The sequence below is a fragment of the Falco naumanni genome, chromosome 7, assembly GCF_017639655.2.
Source record: "Falco naumanni isolate bFalNau1 chromosome 7, bFalNau1.pat, whole genome shotgun sequence".
Classification (NCBI taxonomy): domain Eukaryota; kingdom Metazoa; phylum Chordata; class Aves; order Falconiformes; family Falconidae; genus Falco; species Falco naumanni.
In genome coordinates this window covers 20,433,612-20,451,297 of record NC_054060.1, presented here as the reverse complement: position 1 = coordinate 20,451,297, position 17,686 = coordinate 20,433,612, and the positions used below count along the sequence as shown (strand labels likewise).

At 38.4% G+C, this 17,686-nt stretch overlaps 1 protein-coding gene across 3 annotated transcripts in view; it reads left to right on the top strand.

The window, feature by feature from the left end:
• Positions 1 to 17,686, top strand: part of APBA2 (amyloid beta precursor protein binding family A member 2) — a 106,320-nt gene that overhangs the window by 69,539 nt on the left and 19,095 nt on the right. For 2 of the 3 annotated variants that reach the window (XM_040601783.1, XM_040601785.1), the window contains 5 exons: positions 2,791 to 2,871; positions 4,188 to 4,224; positions 10,320 to 10,465; positions 11,774 to 11,809; positions 13,374 to 13,460. In XM_040601783.1, the coding sequence (XP_040457717.1) occupies positions 2,791 to 2,871; positions 4,188 to 4,224; positions 10,320 to 10,465; positions 11,774 to 11,809; positions 13,374 to 13,460 (387 nt within the window). The remainder of the gene's footprint in view (positions 1 to 2,790; positions 2,872 to 4,187; positions 4,225 to 10,319; positions 10,466 to 11,773; positions 11,810 to 13,373; positions 13,461 to 17,686) is intronic. The other variant, XM_040601786.1, reaches the window with a different exon arrangement.

The window sequence follows — 17,686 nt, the reverse complement described above, 5'->3', positions numbered from 1 at the left end:
AAACTTTTCTCCCTCTTCTTCTTTCTGCCCTTTCCCTCTGGGATACCATGTTACCAGCCATTTATTTAGCATAAAGATCTCAACCCTTATGTTGTAAATCTGTTCGTTGTATTAGCCCATCTACCTGCAGGCAATTGTTGGGCACAGAAGGTCTCCGACAGGCGCAGCTCCCCTCACACGCGCTGCTGCCGAAGGGGCGGGGTGTGCTACACTCCAAAGCTGAGAGGATCTCAAGGGCGTGATACTACACTCAGCTTTGTTTGGAGGAAGTGCTCACAGCGACACCCTCCCCTCCCCATCGCAACATTTGTAAAAACCAGCACGTTAATAGATCAGCCAGAGGTGGAATATACTGTGTGCATGGTTGTGTATAAAAGAAAAGGAAGAATTCTTTGTACCTGAGATTCTGCATAATTAAACTGGGGGTCCCTAAATACGTAGGCGAGACACTGGAGAAGAAAATAAAGTTGGCCTTCATATCCAGACACCAAATATTAAGTAAAACACATTTATTATGTTCCTTGTAGAGGTGATGTGATTGATCCCAACTTGTCACATGTTCATACAGATTTCTCTCTGGAACTAGCCAATACACAATAACAAGATATAGACCACATATGTGACTAGGAAACAATAAACAAGCAAGGCTTGTTTATATTCCTAAAATCCTGAAACTAGGAACTTCAGTAAATTACAGCTATGTGTAAATCAAAAATGAAATGCAATCCAAATGTTTAGTCATATTTTATATTAAGACTATATGGGATTACATATGCAGCTATTACCAAAGAGCATGATTGGTATTACGATCCCCAGGGCTGAGTAAGTCCATTGACATGTAAGGTTTTAGACCGAGACATGTTTCAATAATGTTTAAGGCACCTAGGGATGCTTACTAAACCAGTCAGCCAATTCCTTCTTTATATACACGTGCATTTTCAGTTCGGTCAAGTATGTGGCAATCAGAACTGACAGAGCTTTAGAAGTATTAACATTCTGTTGTACATACTGGAGTTGCTATGTTTGCTGTCATTGTTTACAGTTTAATGTATCTTCATCGTGGCCATGTCATTTTCCCTGCTTAAAGCATACTTGATGTAATCGTAATATTTTAGAGAATAATGTATTATTATTATGCTTGTTTTATTAAAGCCCTCTAGATATATTTTTACCTCGTAATATATTTCACTGCACATCAACACATATTGCTCCCTATTAGTTTAGCCATGCAATATAATTAGATTTGTCTTGTCTCGAGCAGAATAGAATTTCTAAGCAGGGACATGGTGTCCTGCATAGCTACTACAGCCACGTAGAGAGGGCACTACTCAGCGGGTTCCCAAGACTTGGTGCTCTGTGTGTATCTCAAATAGTCTTTTTCCTTTCCTAAAATCCTACTTACTACTTGTGTGACATTTTGCTTTGTGAATGTTGTCTTATGTTTGTGTATGTTGTAGAATTAGCATTACTACGCTAACAGCGCTGACGTGCCTGCTTCATGAGTACATTTCATTCAGCTGACTAAATATTATGTATAGGGAATAATTTGTCTAGAGCTAATCATGCAGACTTTCTTTGATTACAGCTATGTATCGCGTGTGGAAGTCAGAAGACAAAGAGTTACGTTCACATGTAAGATTCAGGCTGACCCTTTGCTATAATACTGGCTCGGTGTGACCCATGTGCACAGTTGTTGATACAAGTTCTTATTTGTGAAGCCTTAGAATGACAGTGGCATTTAGGCAGCCTTTTTTATATGTAATAGGGAAACTGGAGGAAAAAAAAAAAAAAAAAAAAGGAAATATCCTAAACCATAAAAATTTGTTCCAGAAATCACCTTGGTTTTCCAGATTTCTAACACTGAAACTTTGAGCAATGAAAACTTCACTTTCGTGGTATGTATGGGACATGGGCACTCCCGCTGCTGGGTGCTGGTATTTTGTGACCTGTGTCAGGTATGGGGAAGAAATTCTGCCCCTGAGAATACTTGAACTTAAAAGAAAAAGAGTATTCCATAGTTTAAAGGACTTGGCATTTTCCTTGTGTGAAGTTTTGTGTTTTCTCTTTGACATTTCTTCAGAAGCCTGAAGCTGTGCTGCCAGCATCCCGTAGATTTGCATGTCCCAAAAGGAGGGAGATGCCGTGAGGTATCTCCCGTGAACGCAGGATCCTATATTCACTGCTAGGATTCTGGGTTTCAGATCAGAGGTTGCCATTACAACTGTTTTGATTTTGTCTGGTACCGAGAATAATCACATTTAAAAAATCTGACTTTGGTTTCTGAACAGTTTGAACATGCCAACTTCTTAATTTCATATGAAAAATGTGCACTGAAATAGAATAATTTAGTTTAAATATAAATCTGTAGTGTAACTACTAGTTAAAGATAACTGAAATGTCTTATATTTTATTATAATTAAACAGCTCAAAATTTTTATATGAATCTTATGTTTGCCAAATTACAATAGGAAATTCCAACTATTATATGATGTTATAATATTTCAGTATCAGTAATGAATATTGCTGACACATAAATAACTACATATAACTAATATAAATAAGTACACAGAACAGCTTTGTGACCAATGACTGTCGTAAAGTAATGGAGAACACGCTAAATACAGTTTCATATGTTAATTTTTATGAATTTTTTATTAAAATGTCATGAATGTAATTTAATCTGGTGAAAATTTTCTATCTTTGCACCATGGCCTTCCACTGAAAACTTTACTTTTGAAGCTTTTCAGAAGAAAAAGGGTTTGAAATCCTTTCTTTTTTTTTTTTTAATAGATGTGCAATGGTTTAGAGCAGCCAAGGAAACAGCAGCGTTCAGACCTCAATGGACCAGTTGACAATAACAATACACCTGAGGTGGGTACCGTAGGCCGTGTGGATGTTCTGCTGGTTGTCTTCCTGCGGTCATGCTTCTGTGAGGGAAAGCAGGCACTCAGTTGTCAGCTTTCTCCCTCTGTTTCTTTTCCTGAACTGACAATAAATACCATGTCTGCATATTCCGAAAAGTCTTTGAACCATACCCATGATTTTGTTGCTGCCACATTCATTTTATGTAACTGTCCGTGGCATGTACTCAAACCTGAGATTTTATGATAACATACCGAATAGGGAGAACACTTCAGAAATTCTCTTTTTGGATTATTGGAGAGCAAAATTAGCATAAAACAGAAATGTATTTCTGCCCCCCCCCCCCCCCCCCCCCCCCCCCCCCTTGAAACAAAAGGACTGCTTAGTTCACACAGGAATAATTATCTTTAAATAACTCCTAAGATCAAGTACATCGTTCAGTGCTGAGGGCTGAAATGATTCACATCTTTTTGAGTGGCCTCCGTGGTAAGATGTGTCCCGGCTCAGTCAGCTGTGAAAAGGATGCCGCAATAGGCAGACCTGCTCTTGTCACTGAAGACTGGACCAAAGACGACACCCAGGAATGCGGCCGAGGTTATGCTTGGGGCTAGGCGCAGGGAAATGAACTTCAGGCTTAAAGCAGAAGGCTGTTATCCCAGAGCCATACAACATATTTAGCCTGTAGTCTGTTCTATTAATGAAGAGGCACGTTTCTAAAGCCTTCTCCCACACTGAAGAAATTGGCCCCTTTCCTGGAAACAGGAATACCTGAGGGGGCTGGCAAAAGCCAAGCAAATGGAAGGGCTGTATCTGTTAAATACTGGGAGTAGAGACCTCTAGCTTAAAGAGCACTGGTGTGGCCCCTGCTGAGATTAACTGTAATGCTACGTGTGGTGTAATCAGGGACAGTTCTTTTTATTCATTGACCCAGAATCTTGCTTTGTAAAATAGTTAGATGTTCTTAATTGGAAATTCGGGCTATCATTAATAGGCAATGTGATCTAGTGGACAGAGTTTTGGAGCTGGGAATTGCTGGTTTGTATTGCTTATTTGACAGCTGACTTCTAGGTAATTTTCATGTTTTTTCCCCTACCCTCCCTTATTTTTTTGTGTGGTGGGATCTGCTTAATAAGCTTTGAGATTCCAGGTAAACAGGACTATGTAACAGTTAGATTGGGGGTTAATTACTGTGTGCTAAATAGTGGCTATGCAGAAGTTATACAGAGAAGTTTTATTTTTTTTTAAATGATAGTTAATGAATATGAATTCACTTCAGTTTGTGAAAATGATTTTGTTACAGCTATACCATTTTTATTTCTTCACAGACAAAGAAAGTGTCTTCCTTTCCAAGTTTTGTTGATGGTAAGTTTCACATCATCCATAGTTAAAGTAGGATACAATGGAAGCAAATGCTTTAATGTGTTTTAAATATCACAGTTCTAAAAACCAGTCAAACCGAAGAGAATACAGCTGAAAAGTTTTGAGGTATTCAACATTTTCATCCCTGCCTGTGGCAATGGGAGACTGGTGGTAATAAAAAGGAGAGGCAGGTAGAGCTCGCAAAAGGGTTAAAGTGAAGATGGAGACAGCTACAAATCTGGAAGGGGGTAAAAAAGGTGGTAAGAGTGGCCTCAGCATGGTGGAGATACATGAACATGTAAAAGCATGCTGTTCTTCGTGGCCTTGTGCAGAGGAAGGAGTCGTTTTAACTGTTCAGAGCAGCCCCAGTATCACTTTGATATGATGCCCATTATTGCACTCTGGGAATCTCAGTTGTCGGCACAAACGGAAAGGTTCTCCTGATCGGACAAAGAATTGGTAATCCAATCCTCTCTTTAGGAGAGCCATGCTTTCATGTGTTCCTTCAGTCTCCTTTGCACTGCTATTACGCATTTTCTGTTTGGAGAAAAATAAGTCAATTTATTAACACAAGAAGGTAGACAGAGATAAAATGGGATTATACTGAAAACCATTATCATTCTCTGATTCACAGACAGCTGAGAGAGCTGAACAGGGGAAAATGCATACAGCTCTTCCTGCAAAGGCAACGTCTGCTCTGTGAAGTGAGCAAAGGCAGTAGGAAACTTCTAAGGGTCTGACCCCTTATATCTGCCACGAACACACTTTTCCCCCCAACAGAAGCCATAAATAAATGTTAAAAACTTGATTTCTAATGCCATTCTCAACTGAGGAAAAACTACTAAGATTTAGAATAATAGTAGAATGTCTGGCACATTTTTCTTCTATTCCCTGATCTCATTAGCTTGACTAGCAACTTATGGTTTTAGTCATTCCCTTGAAGAGCTAGAGCAAATTTGCTCTAGCAAAAGATTGCCCCGTTTACACAGATTGACAAATGAAGGAAATTACGTGTAACACTTAGCATGCACCGGCAAACAGGCCCTAAACAGAAGTAAATTAAATGCATTCCCCAAAAGTGGCAGAGACAAGAAAGCAAGCTGATTCTTTGTAATAAGCATCTACTGATTGTATAACAGACAAGCGTGAAGGGAGGCCAGCATGATCAGAGCTTTAAAACACTAGAAAAACCACCCTCACAGCACTTGCAGGTACAACTGCACGCTTTTAATTTTATTGGGATAAAAAGGTTATGTCTTTTTCTTTCCTTACCAATCAGCTCACTACTCTGTTGGAAAGAGATCAGTATACCCTTTAGATAGCATAATACTTCTTTTTGTTTAGTTCAATCATTTTGCTTTCTCTGATTTTTTTCTATAGTCACACAGTAGGTGAGGTTAAGCTATCTATTAGGCTTTTCCTGTTGCAGGTATTATGTGGCATTGTCTAATACAAACAAATATGTAGGTCACTAAGAGCTTATGATAGCTAACATGACTGCTCTCTGAAATAAAAGAAAAACACAGGTTTTATTATTAATTTGTGTGTAGAGTCCCAAAAGGAACAGGACCCTGCTGCACATGAGGAAAGATTCTGCCAGCTAACGCTCTCTGCTCTTCCCTGAGCCTTGACAGCAATACCACAACCACATTATGGTTCTATTCAACTGTTCAGGCAATTAATTTTCAGCATGACTCCTTATAGCTATAGCTGTATCTCTGTTAATACATAATATTTTTCATGTGCAATGCAGACACAAAACCGAATTGGTTAACAGGCACAAAAAATATTGGAAGTGTGTCCTTTTGGTATTAGAACTGTTTCAGTAGTAGGTACCACTACATGCTTGTAGTGGTCATCAGTTTCATGTTCAGGGGTTCTGGCTTTTTGTTCTCTCGATTTGTCCTATCACCACAAATCTCATTCCCTTGAGCAGTAACAACCATACTGAAGTAAAGAAAGCAGCCAACATACGGAACTTCTAGATAGCCATTCTGCAAGGTGACGTGTGTCCTGTGTCCATTCCTCCGTATGCAGAATCTGCTGTGGTGCCACGCACCCTCAGGTCTCAGTGGCTGGTGGAGTGTGGTGGTTCTGAGCAGGAAGCTGCAAGTGCTTCTTTCTTGGTTTACCACCTAAATCCTCGGTTTACACATGATTTTAGATAAATATAAAAATGTGTTCCTAACAGATTATTAAATTCACTTATACTGAATTATTGAATGACTATTCTTATTATTTTATGAATGCAAAAGGTAAGTTAATATAAAAAGGGTTAGACCTAGTCTACTTAGTGTAGAAATATGTCTATACTTGTTGCATTAATAGATCGGCAGAAACCCAAGTAATCTGTCGAGTTGGCAAGGTAGTGCAGAAATGTACAGTTAGATTTTTCAGAAATAGTTATTTAATATTTAAGCACCAATACTCAACATAAAATTCCAATCTCTGTTCACATTGAACTAATCTTGGAGTTTCAAATCTATTTCTTTCTTCTTCCCTTCCTCATCAGTAAGCTTTACCCATGCTTACAGTCAAGGGCATGCTTAAGTGCTCTGATGAGCTGGGACCTCAGCCAAGTCTGCATTTCTGTATTATTTAAAGCAGTCAGAGATAAGGGAAGAAAACACTCAGGTAACCCAGTTTGACCCTGACAATTTTCAATACCATTCCATCCTTCCAACAGATGTTTTATTTTACCTGATAATTGCTTACATTGCCTTCCCGATGGGAGATGTATGTTGGAAATGTTTTCTGCCCAACGTGCTTTTTTTTTTTTTTTTTTTTTTTGGGGGGGGTGGGGTGGGCAGAGGTGACAGTGGTGTTTCTGTATTAGTTATTGCTGTAAGCGTTTTATACGTGCTGTTGTTTTTACACATGATGATGCAGAATTTGTTGCTAGTAAAATGAATCTGCAATAAGTAACTTTCTAATGCTCTGAAGAGATGATGAAACCATATCCAACTAAAAAAACCCCAATATTTGAAGAATCCAAATAAATAAAACCAGGGTTCTAGAATTGCTTAAACCTCTAGGTTATTTCCTTGTTCAAGAAGTTTTTCAGACAAATTAGTTAAAAACGCCATTGTTGCCACCGAACAGCCAAGTCATAAGAAAAATTTGTTGTTTCCTTTGTAAGACTTGTTAATTTCACAGACCCCGAAGATATGGACATGCCAGCAGCTTATATGTAAAAATAGATCTGTAAATGTGTCTTTGAAAGGAAAGTGCCTTTTACATAGCCTACCCGTGACTTGGAAATCAAGACAAAAGTGTCTTGCACAGAGATGTACAAAGCACTGATATAACCAGAAGTGGGCCAAATTTGACATTCTTGAAAACAGTTGAAGAGAAAACAAACTTTCCTGGGTTCAGCCAGAGCTTCTAAGATAGAAAGGAAGTTGATTAAGGGACTGATATGTTTTAAATAACTAGCACAACTTTTCTTGTTGACAAATCCTGCAGGCTCTTAGAATTTATTTATTTTTTTTGCTAGTAGTAGTAATGACTGTATTAGAACTTGTACCAAGAGTTGCAGTTTTATTTGTCTTCAGACACACAAAATATTTACACACACATCCACACACACCCAAATTACCTACTAAAGGAGGTTAGTTAAACTGATTTAAACATTATGTGGGTAAGCATATTCCAGAGTTAAAGCAACCTTTATTCAATTTAGCCTGAAGTGAATGAAGGAAAACAAAATTCAAGCCACTTTAATTTTGCATGAGCATCTTGCTGCAGGTATCTAATGAAGTTTTGCTAACTTAACATTAAATTCACATCTTTAATTAATTTCCTTCTTTGCTACCCTGGAAACAAGATGTCAATATCATGCAACATTAATATTTTGTTGCATGCTGAAAGAAGTACAAATGTATAAGACTTAAGGTTTAGGCCTGAAAAGACATACAAATAACATTATCAGAAGAGGCATCATATACAATACATCATCCATCTGCTGAAAAATGTAATGGTGCAAAGATGTAAGCAAAGAGGAGCAGAGATACAGTAAATGGAGTTCTTGTGGAATTTTCATTTTCTTTGATTTCATTCAGTGAGTTAGTGCTGCAGGAACAAGGATCATTTTTTGAGGTATTGAAAGACTTGGCCTTCATGAAGTTCCAGTGATTTTTTAAATTAATAGCTTCCCAAGGATTTCCTTGAGGGTTTTCATGCTGTCATGGAGATTGTAATGAAATGTTTTTATTCTTTCCCAATACTTTGAGAATGTTAAATTCCACAGAATTCTATTCTGAGTTATAGTGAAGATCCAAACCATTACTGGATTTGTATAGATGTGATCTAAAGCAAAATGTGTCCTCCTGTGGTATATAATTATCCTTTTGAAGCTTGAAACTAGTGTTAGCTAGCAAAACAAATAGCTGCATTTTGCGTGAGCATTGTTAATATCAGGTCTCTGAAGAGTGCAGGACTGGTGTAAATATATGTGTAAGTTTATATGCTTTGATTACTGAGTTACGAAGACTGCTGTTTTTTTGCTGGAGGTTGACATCTCCAGCAGGCAAACGTGAGGTCTGCACAGAAGTGTAGGTGTCAGCAATATTGCTTGAAGAAGAAAGTCACTTCTTTTAATTTATCTTCTGTTGGAAGACTTTTTCTAAATTAGAACAGGTAAATGAGAGATAGCAATGCTCACTAAAAGATATATGTGCAAATCACTATTTCAGTAAGTTTCATCAGCATAGCTTGCTGTATATTCTTCCTTCTCCACATATTAATCTTTCACATGCAATTGATTGTAAATAAGTTGAACTAATGCACTGCATGATAAACCCTTTTTTTTTAATTAGCGTCTCCCACCAGTGTCATTTTTCTCCTCACACATGAGACTGATGTACTTCAAAAAATGTGTTAGCAGCTTGGCAAGTTGATACCGCTCAAAGCAAATGTCTTTTGTAAAACTGTGGAGAATCAGAAAATATTCACTGTCAAGAGATTTCAGCCAAACTCTGGAATGACTGTTCTTTACTGTTGATCTAATCAAGCTAGATATAAAGCTTAACAGCTGAATAAAGAGGATGATGAGCATGGCCCCAGTACTTTCCTATATTTTCTTCTTCCCCCCTCCCCCTTTTTCATCCTTAGGAAGAAACAACTTGCAATATACAAGTTAATGTTAATAATAATAAAGTCTCACCAAAGTCACTGTGTAATGAATACTAAGTGTATGCAAAGGCATTCTGTTGAATGGAGGCAGAGATGTGAAGAACATCAAGAAGTTTTTAAGTTCCACTATTTTCCTCTCTCTTTTAACATTACATTTTTCGTACTCTTCCCACATGCTCCTCTTCCATAATTGGCTTCTGTGGCTTCCCTGCTTCCAGGGGAAAAGGCTGTGTGCCATGTTGTGCAGATGCCATTTATTAGGTACTGTGAACATTTTACTAAGCCCTGTCCTGAAGCACGTTTCTCCAGTTCTCGGTTTATACAATCTGTACCAGCCTGGGAACTGTATTTTGCTATCAGTCTCTGAATTCAGGACTTACACTTGACTAAACAGCATCGAGGTGCCTACTTTCCTTGTTGCCCAAACTTCCTGAGCTGTTAAGTTTCATGGTGGACCTCTGCCGAAGCAGAGTACAGTGTTGTGCCTGTTGTTCATCAGCTGTTTGCCAGAGAGAATGCCAGAGAGAAGGACTCTGTCCTTCTACAAAAATCTCAAAAAAATGTGGAAGCTCAAATCTGTGTTCAAGCAGAAGTTCAGCTCGTGCACTGTAACAGTATATAAACCCAGTAAAAGTTATGATAAGGGAATATCAGCATTTCTGAAACTTGCAAGTAATTCCAGTGTTTTTATCAGTGCAGCACAGGAAAAAATTCCCAATGATTTTCCTCTAGAATTCCACGGTCAAACCATTATGCAATGTTTTAAATACTGTATGATCAGTTAATATGGTTTTTTGGGGAAATAATTGTAGGGAAAACCATGATTTTCTTTGCCCTGTATTTCTTCACCTCTTTCATATTAGCAAAGGTATCAAAACCATTGTTCAAGCCTCGATATCCTTTATTCAGCTTCTCGTCCCTCTACCCTCTTGTGGAAGGCGGTAACTGGAAATGTCTCCTGTCAGTTCCAGGACCTTGTGAACCTGAAGACCTCATCGATGGAATCATCTTTGCAGCCAACTACCTGGGCTCCACGCAGCTGCTCTCCGAGCGCAACCCTTCCAAAAACATCCGCATGATGCAGGCCCAGGAGGCGGTGAGCCGTGTCAAGGTAGGGGTTATGGTGTGTAAATACCGGCTGATCTTTTGACAGTTGATCTCTAAACAGTACGGGGTCTGCAGCTTCAAACTTACTCTGCAGTACGCTCGTGTGAGTATAGATCTAGTACGGCAAATACCGTTAGTTTCCAGTGCTTATTATGAAGACACTACAGAATCCCTGAAGAACAAAATATAAATTATTCCAGAGTCCATTCAAAATATTTGGAAGCTGTATGAAGAATTCAAGAATTAAAGACAAATTGCAGACTGCAATTAGGAAATATTCCAGTGGCAAAGCACAGGATATTTGTTTGACTCTGGTTTTCCTCTTATGTCATTCATTGTGAAAATTACTCTCAATAGATGGAATTATTAATTTTTTAGGACGAGAAGATTCATTACTATTGTGTTTGGATTTGGTGTTACTTACAGTGAACAGTTTATGGGTAAATAATGTAGCATAGACTGCTTCATACAGCTGTGTAAAAATGTTTTTGGTTAATAATCTAAGTAGGAGGGGCTTTTTTTTTAATTGTTTGTGGATATGCTGTAAATGCCTCATCTGAATAAACACATGGTTAGAAAGAGGTAGATTTAAATGCTAAGAGGAAAATCATGTGCTTAGTCAATAAAGTATTTAATTGGTAAAAATAGCCTGGTTTTGAAGGAAACCAGTTTGGGAAAATCATTTACTTAGCAAAAGGCTGTCATGATAGATTTGGCATTTAGAAACAAATGGAAGGCAAAGAAAAGTCCAGTTCTTTAAATTTTCCAAACCTTTGAATTTCTACTTAGCATATTGTGATGTCTCAAGCAGTAAGTAATTGTTGATTGCAGTTAACTCCCTAAAAACTGTTTAATGTATTAATAACAATCCTAATCTATCAGGGATACTTGACTACTTGAGATAGTCACAGAACAGAGCTTGAGTTACATTTTATTCAGCAATTACCTGTAGGCATGATTAATGTGGACAGAAAACCTTGAGTTTAAAATAGCACATGTACTGTCATTTTAGACTGCTGTATATTTGGCAGGATAAATGTTATGAGCAGCTGTTAACAGACAGCACTCTGGTACCGATTTTTTTGTAACCTATTGACAACATGCATAATGCCATTAAATCCAATTATGCTTGAGATTTGCATAAGATACAAACAAATGTTTCTCTCTTGCACATCCTTCTCCCACTGCCCCCAGACTTTAATTTTTAAGAGTCTGGATTCATAGTCAAAAGGTTTCCCTGACTTCCCACACTGTCTTTTCTCTTTCTTTGTGTGTACATCTGTCTGCATTCTTTTTTTATGCTACTCCTCAGAGGATGCAAAAGGCGGCTAAAATCAAGAAAAAAGCGGTGTGTAAACTGTTTTTCTTGACTGCTAATGTTTCCTTACATTTTTGTTGTCCTTGTTCTCCATGGAGTGTTGTGTCTTTCATTATGGGTCCTCATAAAGTGTCATTTTGGTTTCTTCTTTGTGAAGTAGTAGAACAGTGGATGGAATAAAATGAACTCATTTTCTTCATTGTTCATATGCTGGAGTGGCTGTCTGCTGCTCTTCTTCCGTTGAATACCTGTGATTTGTTTCGTCCAGATACATAGCCAATGTTACCTGGGAAATTTTTTTTTAATGTAATGATTATTTTTATTTTGCTAACCGAAGCAGTAAGAGGTATTTCCTGTGCCAGCGACTTACTGTATATTTTATTAAATTATTATCAATACTTAAAAATAAATAAGATTTACCAGGTAGTAGCTGGAACAATTCATACAGGAGATATTTCATTTAGTTAAAAAGTGTACTTCAGTTAACTACATACAGTTGACAAATATCACTAAAATTAATCTTGCTCTTTGTGATGGTCTTGGATGAAAGCAATGCAAGTAATCTCTGCCAGAGGATGTGCTTGCTTTGTGTTTTGCTGGATGGGACTTAATCCAAATAAAATCAATCTGAATGAATTGTAGGCACAGCTAAGCCTTTGTAAGTACAGAAAAGAGCAGCAAATACATCATTCTTCTTTGCACTGTTTCATCAAAGAGCCTGTCTCTGACCTGGAGACTGATGCCTGCCTTTAGCAGAGGGTGATACAGGCTGTGGGTGCTGCTAAATACCCATTTGCCGTAGAGCACCGTGGACAAGGAGCCTGGAGGAATAAATAGGTTCCTGCTGGAACTCAGAGTATTGGTCCGGCTCTTGGATGATGTGTCAGTGAGAGGCAGCAGCTGCTTTGCCACTCGCTGTCCTGTTTTCTCACGGGGGCAGAGCCAGCAGTCACCCTTGGGGAACCGCGTGGCATTGTGCTGTAATCCGGCTTGCTTTGGGACCGCGGTTTCTAATGGGATGCGGAACTGTTTCTCTAGTGAGCAGTGCTCAGAAGCTGAGGTCTAAAAGTCATCTGATGGCTTTCTGTGCTGTGAAATACTAGCTCAGTGCTCAGTTCCTTGTTTTTCAGAAATCTAAAAAAAACCCTAAACCCCACCGCAGCCCTGAGCACCAGCTTGCACTTTTTTTTGGTGAGCTCACTGATGATGGCAAGGGCTAAGCAGCTGATGGGGAGTAAGTCACTTTCTCAGTTCTCCTACTTTCTCCAGTCCGGTGCATCGATGGGACAGTGGGGAAGAAACAGCCGTACTCTTTCTCCTGTTCTGCCTATAAACAGAGAATGTTAGTACTTGAGCTGTCAGTCCCACAGGGTCCGAAAATTTACTCTTGCCCACAAAATCAGAATATGCGTTACTCTTTCCATGCAATAAAGGCATTCTTCGCATGTATTCAGAAACACCTTTGAAAAACTGTCTTTGCAGTGGTTTAGTAGTGCGGTTGCCTCACATCATGTTATGCTTGAAGCATTCAGTGAATTTGTCACTCTAAAGAGGAAATGAAAATTCCCTTTGTAACAAAGCATCTGTCTTTTAGACTTCAGAGGGAGATTCCCAGGCCTTGACTGAAGTGGATCTATTCATCTCCACACAGAGAATCAAAGTTTTAAATGCAGACACACAGGTAAGTTATGATTAAAACTCTTTTAAGAATAATGTTGAGTCAGACTGGGCTTTTATCCTATTAGTGGGAAACTGCTAAATTTGGATAAATTCACTCCTGTGGAATAGTCAGAAAGAGCAGTGTTAGATCTGCTATTGCTGGAACACTTGCCGTTCGCCAATATATTAATACTGACACCAGTTTTGCTTATTTAATGTATTGGAAAATGTCTGCATGTTGCTGAGATCTATAATTGAATTTAGGAAAATATCCAGAAGTCTTTCAGACTTTTCCTGAAACAGTTTCAGTACGCAAATTTATGGTCTGACAGGGAAGTAATTTCCTGCTTTGACTGAGCTGTTCATATCTTGCCATTTTTAATGTGTAACCTCCAATTTTTCCATAAATCACATCTGAACTACTATCCTCTTTGTCTAAGGTAAATTATTAACTATTCATATTAAAGAAGCATCTGGAGATCACAGCAATGACCAGCCTCATCTTCTAGGAATACACATATTCAATAATGAGGCGGTCTTCATGAGAAGTTATTTTTAAAAATAATTTAAAATTAAATAGATATTATTTATACATGGGTCCCAACATTTAGGATAATAATCTCCCAAGATCTCTTAGACTTTCATCATACTTACATAAAGCCCTTAAATTTCCATTCTTATGAGAAGTTTTGAACAGGGAAATTTTAGTGACATTTTTTGCTTTAGTTTTAACTAAAAAACTCCACTGTATGCATCTAACAGCAGTTGAAAAATAGTAAGACCTCAAGTGTCGTTAAATAACAAACCATTTATAAAGTGCTTACTTAAGCTTGATATAGCTGAACTTGGAAATTAATCTTATAGTATTTGGAAAAATGGTTGAAGTGACTTTACACTGTCCTTCCAGACTTTACAAAGGTAATATTTAGTCTTTTTTTTCAGTAGCGGAACAGACCAAGGATTGTAGGTGATTTTAACTGTCAGAAAGATCAAACCAGATGAACCCTTTGTAGGCAGTTTGTAAGTGGAGATGAGTAAGAGCACAGATTTATCAAAAGTAAATTGTATCAAATCAATTGTTTTGTGACGGCATATATTTGTCCATGGCACAGAAGCAACATACATTGACTTAAATAAGGCTTTTTTTGGTCATATAATATTTTCTAGATTATATGATCTAGAAACAAGAGATACAAGCAGACTAAAAAATTTCTGGGAGTGTACTTATTTCTGATATATTGCCATCTACATGGCATAAAGAGATAAAGAGCAGAGGGAGACTCAAAAGAATGTTTCTTTGATGTAGTACTGTTCAGTATTTTCTTAAACAACTTAGAAGATGGAAAGAGAAAATGGTTATTGAACTTGTGTCTTGGTGTATAAGATCAGAGTTCAGAAACATCATGGCTAACTAAAGAAATAAGCTGAAACTGTAGGAGGTATTTTAATAAAGATAAATGTAGCACTCTACATTTATTTGTTTTCAATTAGTATATAATTTGTTTTTCTAACAATACAAACCATGAGGCACCTATTTCTTCCCGAAATCGTAAGACAGCGTTACTACCTTTTAATGTGAGGGCAATGATAGTATCTCCAGGAAATGGATTCTTTTTCTTTTAACATAAGCAGATGTCCTTAACATGCCACTAGAACTCCCAAGAGATGGAGCCAGATGAGGAGCAGAATATCCCATCTAACATGGGCAGCAGTATTTATAATCTGCCATCCGTAAATTGTCCTGATACTGCATTTCATACGTGGTAACTAATACATCTATTTGTTATGGTTCAGCCTTTTTTTGACCTCATGGTAAATGTGCATCATCCAGAGAGTATTATTTATTTATTACGTATTATCAAAGCTTATGACTACTTTTTGCATTAGCAGAAAATAAAATGCTAGTAATTATCACTGTAAATATGACTACAGATAGTTATAGATAAATGAACAGCTACAGTTTATAGTTGCAATGTATGGCAGTAAATAGATTAATTCTCTTTGCTGAGTAAGGATGAGCCTTGGTGGAAGTCCCGCTTTCCCTTCTTTAAACTGTTGAGCATTTCAGCTGAACACCAACCCTTCTAAAAATAAAGAAGGAAAGACCTTTGAGGCAGACCATAAACACCTTGTCAAACTAACTGTTACCTTATTCTCCTGATTCCCCGGAGATTTTTAGTGTACAAAATGCAGTGCACCATGAGGAACGGTGTCTCATGTAGTCTGTTCAACGAGATGAAAACAGCAATATTGGAAATTATTATAATTACAAGCTCTCTGGCATTTGGCCTGGGGTTTTTAGCTTTTTTCTTTTTTCTTTTTTCTTTTTTCTTTTTTTTTACAGTGGGTCTTTCAAAGAGCTGTAAGAGACACTCCCATGACTTTTTAGCATTGCTGTCAGCGTGCTTTTACATTTTTTGGCTGGGTAATGTTTTTCAGTGCTAGTGGAGTTTCATGACTGGTGTAATTACCGTCAGTCTATTTCAGCTGGTGTGGCAGCTGGCAGAGACGATCTGTTCTTTCATGGCTTTATCAATTATATAAAACCTATTTCTGCAGCATGCCATCCATGTTTTAATCCATGTTTAGTATTGTACAGCTCACAGGAGGTAGCAGCTGATTTAAAACGTAAAATGCTCCGGTAAAGGATGCCATACGGCAGGGTTCGGTGCTGAGAAGCCCCAGTAAGGTGTATTGCCACGCTGGTGCTGAACCCATCCCTGCCACTCCTTAGTTGCTCATGCATTTAGTTACTGAACACATCCAGCCCGAGCTGACCACCTGTAGAAGCACCCTTAGGTCTGGCCACACGCCTGCTTCATGCGAGGGCGATGTTCCCTGTGCCGCACCTTCACAGGCTTGCAGGCAGGGCATGGAGCAGCACAGCAGCCAGTCCTGTCTTCTTCCTCGTTCAGCAAAGAGAAACTTTGAGTGAAGCAACTGGGAAAAGCAGTAGGGGAAAAGAAAGAGAGAGGTCACAAAGGTGTATGCGCAGAGCCTCTGGCAGAGGGCTGATTCCGTAACGTCGTCTGGCTCCTTAGGCTGTCTGACAGTCTGACAGAACGACTTCACTTGAAAGCTGGGAAAAGTGCTTAGGTTTTCCTCCTTCAGGTGTTCTTCGGGTTTCAAGAGGGACAACAAATGGGATTCTAAAAGATTTCCTGAGGAAGGAAGGGAGATTTTGAGAAAGGGGAATCTGGATAGGAGAAGGCAGAACAGGGGGGTTGGAAAAGGCCAAGAAAGAGGCTGAATTTCTAAGAACAACTATAAGGGTAACAAGGATGGAATGGATAGGACTAGAAAAGGGACGAGGGAAAGAATAGAGAAACAGATGGACAGAGATGGGAGTCATGGGAAAAGTAACAGAGGGTGAAAATGGGATAATGGTGATGGAAAACAGAATGGAATGGAATATGGAGTGAGAAAGGAAAAAGTCAAGTCACGACTAAGTATAAAGTAAAGATGTGTTTACAGTCACTATATATTATTTGCCTTATTCCAAACTGAAATTGCATTAGACAGGAAAAAGCTGGGGGGGAATGGGGGAATGACTGCTTTCACCCCTACAAGGGGAAAATACAAAGAAAACCTTTGAGTAACTTCTGTGTGATGATAAGGACAGAAAGACTTTCCTGGCAGGTGAGATTAAATGCATTCATTTTCCCAGTCCCTTCACTCCTGTGCACACGGCAGGTATGATTACACCCTTACAGAGTACTTAGTGCAGAGTGCTGAAAAGCAATTATCTCTGCAGAGCTCCCAAGACCCTGCTGAGAGATGTCCATTATAAAACATTTTTCCATGCTGAGAGAAGTGCTATAAATCCTCCTGAGCCCCTGCAACCCTTGAGACACCCCCCAAACCATCTCTTAAACGTCATCAGTTTTCGTGGTTTAGGGATAAGTGTAGAACATCTTATTTCAAGCCTGAGAAGAATCATTACGATAATTTTATGGGTAGTGATTCTCTTCAGTAAGACAGGCGGTTCTAAGCAACAACGATTATTTGTATTTTTCTCTCTTTGACAATTGCACTGAAATTCTTAAAACAATTATTCTTGTAGACTTGAGGAACAATCTTTCTCTTTTAGGCCTTAGATATTTGTTCAGCTAATGGTAAACTCATACCTAGCTGTTCATATAAAGGATGCTGCTGCTTATATAAATGATGAAAATCATGTATTATCTCATACCACGTTTTGGGGTTTTTTTTGAAGATCAGATATCAGGGGAAACGCTGCCACGACAG